The sequence below is a fragment of the Pithys albifrons genome, chromosome 16, assembly GCF_047495875.1.
Source record: "Pithys albifrons albifrons isolate INPA30051 chromosome 16, PitAlb_v1, whole genome shotgun sequence".
NCBI lineage: Eukaryota > Metazoa > Chordata > Aves > Passeriformes > Thamnophilidae > Pithys > Pithys albifrons.
The window spans coordinates 14,768,652-14,778,668 of NC_092473.1; the positions used below are offsets into that span (position 1 = coordinate 14,768,652).

At 53.0% G+C, this 10,017-nt stretch overlaps 1 protein-coding gene across 5 annotated transcripts in view; it reads left to right on the plus strand.

Moving 5' to 3' along the window:
- Positions 1-504: 504 nt before the first annotated feature.
- The window catches only part of SLC5A10 (solute carrier family 5 member 10), a 39,415-nt gene continuing 29,902 nt past the window's right edge, over positions 505-10,017 (plus strand). For 2 of the 5 annotated variants that reach the window (XM_071571552.1, XM_071571555.1), the window contains exons 1-5: positions 554-639; positions 1,644-1,715; positions 2,479-2,583; positions 3,174-3,233; positions 3,427-3,531. In XM_071571552.1, coding sequence (XP_071427653.1) covers positions 636-639; positions 1,644-1,715; positions 2,479-2,583; positions 3,174-3,233; positions 3,427-3,531 — 346 coding nt within the window. In that variant the 5' untranslated portion in view covers positions 554-635. Of the gene's footprint in view, positions 640-1,643; positions 1,716-2,478; positions 2,584-3,173; positions 3,234-3,426; positions 3,532-8,571; positions 8,678-10,017 lie in introns of all 5 variants that reach the window. The other 3 variants (XM_071571550.1, XM_071571551.1, XM_071571554.1) reach the window with 3 other exon arrangements.

Sequence of the window (10,017 nt, forward strand, 5' to 3'; positions counted from 1 at the left end):
TTTTCCAACCTAAATGATTCCAGGATTTATGATCCTTTCCATGAGGGTTTCTCCTGGTCAGCCCTTGCTGCTGTGCTGAGGCTCCACCTCGAGTGTTCACCCAACTCTTGTGTTTGATGGTTCCTTTAACACGTGGAAAACCCCCAAACTTGCCTTGTTTCACACAATGCAGTTGTGATATCAATGAGGGCTCAAGAGTTTGGAAACAAATTACATCCATGGGGCTGGCTTGCTTGTCCTTTGGCTTTTCATGGTATTGGAGTGGTGGAAAGGGAGTGAAGCACATGTGACATCCCTCAGACATTTCTCATACCTGCTCATTTGTGAGGCACCAAATTCGAGGTGTTTCAGCTCCCTGGGGGTGGTGGGGCAGGAGGCAGCGAGGGCCGGGCTGCCCACCCAGGGGCCTTTGGAAGTGCAGTTCCTGCTGCCAGATTGTTTAATGATAAATGCCCTCAAGCTGCTAATGAGTTACTGATTGAGTGACTGTCCTGTGAGGCCGAGGATGAAGAAGGAGGCAGAGGGATGATGGAGGGCAATTCCACTGCTGGAACTGTTACCCCCTCACAGCAGTTCAGTGTTGCTGACCTTGTTGTTGTAGTGGCTTATTTTGCCTTAAACGTTGGTGTGGGAATATGGGTAAGAGTCTTTTCCCTTGTTCCTTTCTGCTTTCTTGTTTGAATAGCTTTGGGGTCTTTTCAGGGCTGGCTTTTCTGTGAAAGTCTCTATTATTTTCCTGTAGTTTTCACTTATGTATTTTGTGTGTTGTGCTGTGAGGAGAGAGGCTGAGAGAGCTGGGGGTGTTCACCTGGGGAAGGGAAGGCTCTGGGGAAACTTTAGAGCCCCTTCCAGTGCCTAAAGAAGCTCCAAGAGAGCTGGAGAGGGACTTCAGGCAAGGGGGAATGGCTTCCCACTGCCAGAGGGCAGGGTTAGATGGGATATTGGGAAGAAATTCTTCCCTGTGAGGGTGGTGATGTTGCCCAGCTAAGCTGTGGCTGTCCCATCCCTGGAAGTGTCCAGGGTGGATGGGGCTTGGAGCAACCTGGACTAGTGGAAGATGCAGGGATTTGGAATGAGATGTTCTTGAAAGTCCCTTCCAATCCAAACCATTCAGGGATTCTGTGATTTGCTCTGTTTTGTACAAACTCTCTGTCCCTTCCAGCCCCTATAGCAAGGCTCCTATAGCCTGGGAACAAGCTGGAATCAGCCATGGCACAAACCTCTCCCTTGGGCTCTGTGAGCAGCTCTGCCCCTTGTCTATTAGAAGGTGTTGGGCCAGGTGCCCTGATAACAGAACAACCCTCAGCTACAGCAGTTGCTGACAAAGACTCTCCAAACCCATTTATTCTGCCTTGCAGAAGAATCCTGGCCAAAGCTGGGCCCTATTAGCCAATCTGTCTGCTCAGGATGGCACAGGACAGGCACATCCTCAGTGCTTCCCCCTCTCCGGGTGCTTCCTTTGCTATTCATGGCTGTGACTTCCCGGGGTGCAGCCACTCTTTCGTGTAATTAAGCTGGAGTTGCAGAGCTCCCATTAATTATCGAGTCTCCTGTCTCTTGGCTTCGTCTGGGAGACTTGGGCCTTGGTGTCTTGTCTGGGTTTTAGGGAGAGAGTGCTCTGTGCTGATCTTTCCTCCTCCCAGTCTTCCTGCAGGGTGAACAGGAACACGGTCAGTGGCTATTTCCTTGCTGGCAGAGACATGGCCTGGTGGCCAGTAAGTAGAGACCTCTGTCCCTCTGGTGGCACCCTGGGCATGGGGACATCCTGCACCACTGTCCCTCCCACCAATTCCCCTCTCTGCTTTCTTCACTGCCCACTTTCCCCCACCCTGTCCACCTCCTCCCGCCAGGATTTGTGTCCTTGGAGCTGCATTTCCCTCCTCATTGCACGAAGGATGCTGGAGCCCACTTGGCTTGTTGGGCCTCCTCCTGGGCTTCTCTGAACTTGGGGAGGGATGCTTGGAGTCAAACATCCATCTCCACCATCCCTGCGTGCTCCCAGTGACTCAAAAAAATCAGGGGTGTCCCAAGCTTTGTTTTTCCTTCTTATTTTGGTACAATCTTGACAAACTGGCTGTAGGTCCTTCCCATGTCTGGCACTGTCTCCTTGCACTGAGTGAGTGGCCACTGTGGCAAATGCAGCAACACGTGGCTCTTTCTCATCCTCCTGAAGACAAAAAACTCCATCCCAAACCCACTGGGGGCATCCAGACGAGCTGGATAAAGGGAGTGCTGATTCCTAGGAACCCACAGCTACTTGGATTTTACCTGTTAAGGGTTTTTCTTACAAAAAAGAAAATTCCACATGGGGGCTCTTTGTTTCAGAAGTGACAGGGAGTTTTCCACCTCCTTTTCCTGAGTTATCCCCTCAGGGCTGTGCTGATGGGGAAGAACCAAAGCTGGTCCGTGCTGAGCTGTGGGGACCCGGCGTTTGGACCCCCCCTGGGAGCACCTGCAGCCCCTGCTCTGTTCCCACAGATCGGTGCCTCACTCTTTGCCAGCAGCGAAGGCTCCGGGCTCTTCATCGGCCTGGCCGGGACCGGCGCCGCGGGGGGAATCGCTGTCGCCGGCTTCGAGTGGAATGTAAGAAATGTGTCGTGTCATTAAGGAAATGAGCTTGTCGCAGCAGATGGCCCATTTCACAGCACTGTCTAGAAAGGTTTGGGAAGAGCCGGGCAGGGGGTAATTAACACAACCCTGCTAACTCAGCTTCTCCAGCTCCTGTCTGGTGCTAGTCTGGTGTCAGCTCAACTCCATGTCCTCAGGGAAAAGGACATTTCGGACCCAACTTCCTAATCCAGCCCCTGCAGACCCTGACAGGGAGATGAATGAATAGGTCACCCATTCCCTGCTTCTCCCCACGTTGCATCCAAAGTCCTTGGACTGTGCAGCAAAAAAAAAAAAAGGCATTTGGCTTGTGTGGTGCTCAAGGAGTTGGTGGGAAATGTCTGGTCAGGAGCTGAAGGGCTGAGGGGAGCAGGTTGCTGCTGGCTGGGGGTCTCCACCATGACCCCATGCCTGTGGTCTGAAGCCATTTGTGGGTGTAAATGTGCCCTCAAGGGTGAGCCAGGGCTGGGTCAGGAGCAGGGACAGAGTTTAGGACTGCAGTTAGTGTTGAGCTGGAGCAGGCTCCATGTTTTTCCTGGCTGTGCCATGTTCCTCCTTCTCAACAGGCAACTTACACTCTCCTGGCACTCGCCTGGGTGTTTGTGCCAGTCTACATCTCATCTGGGGTATGTACAGCTGCCCTGAGCCTGCTGTGGGCAGTGTGGCCCTGGACAGGTCCCCTGTCCCCAGGAGGACTGTCACCACTGTGACACTGCTGTGTCCTGCTCTGGGAACACCACTGTCCCCATGTCCCATCCCTGGGGGACGGGCCCTGGACAGGGCAGTGACCTCTCTCTGTCTCTCTCTCTCCCCTGGCAGATTGTCACCATGCCCGAGTACCTGCAGAGGAGGTTTGGGGGGCAGAGGATCCGGATGTACCTCTCCAGCCTGTCACTCCTGCTCTCCATCTTCACCAAAATCTCAGTGAGTAGCTCCCCCTTGACTTCGTCACAAATCCACAACTGATTAAGCTCTCAAAATGTTATTTTGGGGCTCAAACCTTGTGTAGCCAAATCAGGGGAGAGCAGCTGCTGCAGGATGCTCCAGGAGGGAGTGGGACAACAAGCAGGAATTTGTGGGCAGGTGCTGTCTGTGACACCCCATGAGTTCAGGGGTAAGTCCAGCAGTGATGTCCGTGTGGCCCAGATGGGGCATGACAGGATTCCCAAACCTGCCTTGTGGCAGCGATTGAGGGTGAATTGTGCTCAGAGGTTGGGCTGCATGGGCTGGGTTTGTCTCCATGCTATGGCAGTGATGCTTTCCAGCATCCTCGAGGGATCCAGCAGAGCCAGGGACTGAGCTGGGAATGCATTCGTTGCTTTAGGGAGCGTGGGTGGGTTGCCTCGCTGCAGCTGTAAGATATTCAAGCCTGTACAGAGAGTGCCTGATTTCCAGGCACTTTTCCACAGGGATGTTTTTCCCTCATTTTGACCTCGTTCACAACTCCCTGTGTGCAGCCTCCACTCACGCTGGTAACCATGGGAAGAGTTTATCCGAGGTAAAACAGCTAAAGAGCCTGTGATACCAGGTCTAGGGCAAGCAGGAGAGAGCCGGGCACAGACAGCCCTGGGGGGCTGGAGACAGCGAGACAGAGATCAAGAGCAAACAGCTCGGAAACTCTGGAGAGAAAACCTGCCGGAGGCAGCAATCCTGCTCTGATGGAGCAGGTGGATCCGACCCGGGCTCTGCTGGGGCTAAAACAAAAGTGCTTTTGCAGGTGTCTGGCTGCAAGAGAAGTGCTTTTGCATGAGGCTGCTGCGAGCAGAGGCTGTGCCAGGCAGGAGGGGCACTGCTGGTGTGTGTCTCCCCACGACGAGGCGCTCAGCGCCTGCCTCTGCATTTGCCAGCTCCATCAGCCTGGCTGGGTGCAGCATCCCTCTCTGCAAGGCGTTTCTGCAGCCCCAGGCCCCGGGCTGAGCTGTGGGGGGATCCTCTGGGTCTCCCTCCGAGGGGTGTGTGGGATGGAGTAGCCCAGAAACAGGACTCGCTGTGCACATCCAGCAGCACTCAGTGCTAAGGGAGGGGCTGCACCTGCCTCGGGCAGAGCCCGGCGCTGCTGAGGGGATGTCCCCGGTACCAGGAGATCCTCTCTCCTTCCCAAGCTGCCCTCTGACCGTGGGAAAGGCACTGTGCTTTGGGTTTAACAGGCAGGTTCAGGGGCAGCAGCCCTTCCCATTTACAGACTGGCAGAGGTGACATCAGTGACTCTGTTGGAGCAGCTGCCACCTGTATTTCCCCCCACAGAACCATGCCCTGTCCTGCTGGAGAACATTCTTCCCATAAAACTGATATTCTTTATATCCTAATCATGCATGCAGTTGAAAATCCTACAGCATTATTCCTGGAATCATCTTAGTGGCTCCTGGAGCACCAGCTCAGTTTGCAAGTCTGGGCAGTGACGCTCTGATCATTCCCTTATTCCACTTATGTCCAATGAACTGTTCCACTCACTCCCCTCCTGTGTCACATCTCTCCCCTGCTCCCAGGAAAAGACCCAGGAGGAGCCTGGGGAAGATGCTGGAGCATGTTTGTCTGTGGTGCTGTTCCCTGATTCTGTGATCTGCAGGGAATCTGTGGGATTCACACACATTCCTGCTGCTGTTTAAGAGGGAAGGTTGGAAGCTGGGGTAGGATTTCTGCTGGGGTAGTTTGTTCTTGCTGCTCTGGAGAAGAGATCGTGGCTGGTTTGAGGTTGTCTGTGAGTCTCTTTCTAGAACACCACCCACATCCTCTCTTCTCTTACCGGATGGTGCCCTACCATGCCATGGTCCCTTTGGTTTCCAGTCTCTCCATGGCTTTGACCAGGGGGATGGATATGGATGTCCTATAAACTCATTCTTAGCTTGAGAAATGCTTGTGGTGTCACTCCTTGCCTAACACCAGATGACCCTGTAGATGACCCCTGGGCAGTGCCTGCCCCAATGGGAACCTCTGCGGTTCTCTGGGCCCTTCTCAGCACAACCTTCTGTTTGGAGCCTGGTGGACACTCCCAGACTCCTCTTCCTGGGCCTTTCCTCAGCCAGTGCTGTAGTTTCCTTGGTCTGCTGAGCTTTCTCTGATCTCTGAGTCAGGCAGGATGCAACAGAAGAGGAATCAGCCTAATAAGGGGATTATCTTGGCATCTGGCTCCATTCACAGTAAATCCCACAGACAATGGCTGGTTCCAGCAGTGGGTTGGGATGAATGTCTGCAGATACACGGGCGGGCGTTGCCAAACTGGCCCAGTGTCCCCATGTCCCTGTCCCCGGTGGTGGCCGCAGTGGGGAGTGTGGGAGCAGAGTGTGAAGTTTGGAACAATTAGGCAGGGCTGTCTCCTGGGGGAATTTCCTTTGGTCCTTGCTGGGGGCTGCCTCAAAGCCCAGGATTAGCTGGGCTTTTCCTGCCTCCTCTCCCTGCAGACGTTTCTTTGTGGATGGATTTCTGCTCCATGCCTGAGCTGAGACACGGCATTGGTGCTGCTCCCTTGGCCCTTCTTTTGGAGCACATGGAGTGACAGTCCTTCCTTTCCTGGAATTCGCCCTTTGGTGCACCCCAGCTTTCCACATTTCATGGCAGGGTGCAGCAGGGCTGCCCAAAATCCTGCTGAGAGGTGGCATCCCCCTGTCTAGAAACAGGTGAGGAGTTTCACAGGTGTCCCAGCCCTGGTGAAGGGCCCCTGGAGACTCCTCTGCACCCGGGTAACTCGTTCTACCAAGGCTTCATCAATTGTTAATCCCAAGCTGTCTCCAAAGCCAGTTTTCATTGGGAAGGTATTAACAACGTTGGGTAAGAAAGAGTTTCCAAGTGAGGTCAGTGGTGGAGGCAGGGATCTCTCTGGATTATGCAGCCTGACTTCAAAGGCTTCTCCCCTCCTTTTAAGGTTGAAAGGACTTATTTTATGAATAGGTCATGCCTAGTTTTAATTAGCTTGTTTTTGTATTTGGGATGTCTTATTAACAACTCGGTCACATGTGCTTTTCTTTTTTCCCACCCTTGCAGAATTGCCAGGAAGGGAGGTGGAGATTCCTCTGCTTCCTCATAGCAAAGGCTTCGACTCATTTGCAGACGACTGCAAAAATGATTAAGCATTGAGAAAGCCAGGAGAAGTAATTATGAAATATCTTGTCCAGGGCTGAATCTTCCAGCTGGGCTGTGGGGAAGGGTTGCTGGAGAACCAGGGAGTCACAGGGGAGGAAAACTTCCTGGCTGGTGCTGATGTGACAAGTGATGGATCCCTCCAAGAGACAGAGGAAGCTCTGGAAGACACCAAGGATTCTGGGCTGGCACTGTGCTAGGAAGGCTTGAAATATTTTGGGTTCCCATTTCAGTCTGTGTTGGGAGGAGGTGGCTGAGGGCCCCTGGTTGAGGTTTTCTGCCTTGTTGCTGAAGCTTTCACTGTGTGAATGGTTTAGTTGTTGTTTTCTAGGGTTTCCTGGTGGTATCAAGCTGTGTTTGGATTGCACTTGTGATGGAAAGGCATCAAGGAGCCACTGGTAGAGATTATGGCATAGTTGTCCATGATTAGTTCCTCTTCAAGAGGTCATTCCAGGGCTGAATTCCCTCTTGGTGCTGACAAAGACTCTTTCAGACACATGGCCAATCCCAGGTGCAGATGAGGACACGTAGTACCTCCCTTGGGAATGCCAGGCATGACTGTGGTCTAAGGCCTGGTTCAGAAGTTCTGGAAGAGTTCCTGAATTAGGATCCTCAAGATCATGGTGTAAGTGCTCTTCTGGTTGGTTTGAGTTGGTTTAATCCAGGTTATGTCTGACAGTGTGGGCTCACCTGCTGGGGAATGGCTTTGTATGGAAGTTGGACGTGTGCTCACCTACTGGGGTTTGGGCCAGTGGAGCCAACACACATCTTGGCTTTTCCATTGCATGGCCCCTCTCCATCACCTGAGGATGGTCCTCAGCTCCTGTGTGGGAGTGTCCTGGAGCAGTGCAGGGAGGAGGGAGGGCAGAGTTGGGGTGAGGAGGTGTGATATGGGAAATAACATCAGTCCTACACCTTACTAATCCCAAGAAACTGCTCCCACATGACTGGGCAAGACAGTCCTGCTGCTGGGCGATGGTTTTTGGGAGGTGTGTGAAGAGAGATGTCAAATCAGAGCTGATGTCTTGGCTGTGGGAACCCGTCGTGGCTTCAGGCGAGGGTGTGGAGTCAGCTTGTCTTGCCTCTTCCTGCCCCTTCTGGCCTCACTCCCTTCTCCAAACAAGGTTTTTGAGAAGATGCCCCAGCTGAGAGCTGGGGATGGCTGAGCTCAGCTGTGGGTGGAGACGTGGTGGTGGCACTGCCATTGCACCTTGTCCTGTCCTTGCACAGCGTCGCTGCTTTTGTTGGAGGGGGTGCCCCAGCTTCAAGTCTCTGCTTTGCACGTCATTCCCACCAAGCCATGACAACTCCCATGTGTGTACAATGATGGCTGGAGCTGCCTGCTCTGCTCCTCTGGGGCTGGGGAAAGGTGGCCTGGGACACCCACCTACAGCAGTGACACGGCCACTCACCTGGGACCCTTCAGGAGTGTCCTCCTGGCATGTGCTGTATGATGTCAGAGAAGGCTCCATGGATACCCCATTGTGGCCTTCCAGTGCTTAGAGTGGCTTATAAAAAAGAGGGAGAATGACATTTTATACAGGCAGATCATGGTAGGGCCAGGGAAAATGGTTTTAAACTCAAGGAGAGATTGGATATTAGGGAGAAATCCTTCCCTGTGGGGGTGGGCAGGCCCTGGCACAGGTTGGGCAGAGCAGCTGTGGCTGCCCCATCCCTAGAATTGTCCAAGGCCAGGTTGGACAGGGCTTGGAGCAACCTGGGATAGTGGAAGGAAGAGATGAGCTTTTAAGATCCCTTCCAACCCACACCATTCCAGGGTTCCATGCCCTCACTGAACCCACAGAGGTGACTGTTCCCCTGCTGTTTCAAAAGCCCTTGGGTGGTGGATGTCACCTGTCCCAGCCTCCCTGTTTTTTCTTCCATGCACAGACAGACCTGTACTCGGGGGCCCTCTTTGTGCAAGTCTGCCTGGGCTGGGACCTCTACCTCTCCACCATCCTGATGCTGGTGGTCACAGGGCTCTACACCATTGCAGGTAGGTTGCTCAGCATCTGCTGGCCTCCATCTTCCTTCTTTGTTTGAACCACACCACTCACCTTCCTGCTTTTATTTTACTATTGTTATTTTTGGAAGGTTTTTGGGGTTTATACCAGTGGGGTTCATGTTCCTGCCCTACCCAGCCAGTATCTGAGCAGCCTTCTGGAGAGTCAGCTCAGGTGATGACTCAGTCCATGACCTCTCCTTTGTCATTACATCTTTTCATTAGTAATAACTCCTCCCCTACCATGAACCTGAGCCCTTTCTTGTGTGTGCACCGATTTGTAACAGCAATAATCAGGGCTTCTCCTATTACAGGACTATTATTATGGAATCTACAACCTGAGAGCCCTTTACCCAGCTCCTTTGCCTCCCTCGAGCCCTGCCCTCAGTGCAACCTGCTGCCCTCTCTCCACAAAGCTTTCAGGAATGTTTCTTGCCTGTGCTTCCCCATGGTGGGACCAGCTATTTTTGTGCAGAGGTTTCTTCTGTGATCCAGAGGTGATGAGGGTTTGGAGCTGGAGTTGGAAATTGTGGGTTCCTGGCTCACAGCCCCACTCACACCATGGAACTGTGTATCCCTGCCAGCCCTGTGGGTTATTATGTTGGCTGGGCCATTCCCTCCTCTGGAAGTGCCAGTGGAGACACCCAGCAGGAATTTTTCCCTCGTTATCTGACCCCGGCCATCAAAACGGGAAACGGTTTAAGTGTATCTGTAACAGGGTGGATTTTGCAAGACTTTGGTTTTAAGCAAATCCCATCTCGGGTTTTTCCTGCCCACGAGGCTTGTTGTGATGTGAGACACCTCGGTGTGAGCTCAGGCAGGTGTGATCATTGCATCACCCTGATCCTGAGAACATCTCTCCAAACCCCAGCAAGGCCAGGGATGATGCAGCCCTGAATTCTTGGGATGTGGTTCAGTGACTGGGGTTGAAAGTCATTCAGTTTTGACCTATTTTCTTTAGCTCTGCTACTTTTTAGTGCTTCTCAGAGTGCTGAGTGATTTCTGGCTGGGTGAGCAGGTGCTGGGTTTGCAGCAGCTCCAGAGGGAGAGCTTGGGATGGAAAGGCAGAAATGCTGCTGGCTGGATGGCCAAGGGGACCCCACTAAGCACTGTGTGCTCAAAAATAAAACTATAGGGTTTGGAGAAGAGCTGAGGGTGTACAAAGAGGAAACCTGGTGTTAGGCAGAGGTTGGTTTATGATGAAATCAATGTCCTGAATGTGATCTGCTGCTGGAGCACCCAAAGAGCTGGGTCTGGCAGGCATCCTCCTGACTGCGTGGAGATGTGGGGCTGCATCCCTTCCCTCCTGCCATCCCTTGGCTCCCCTCCTTGTC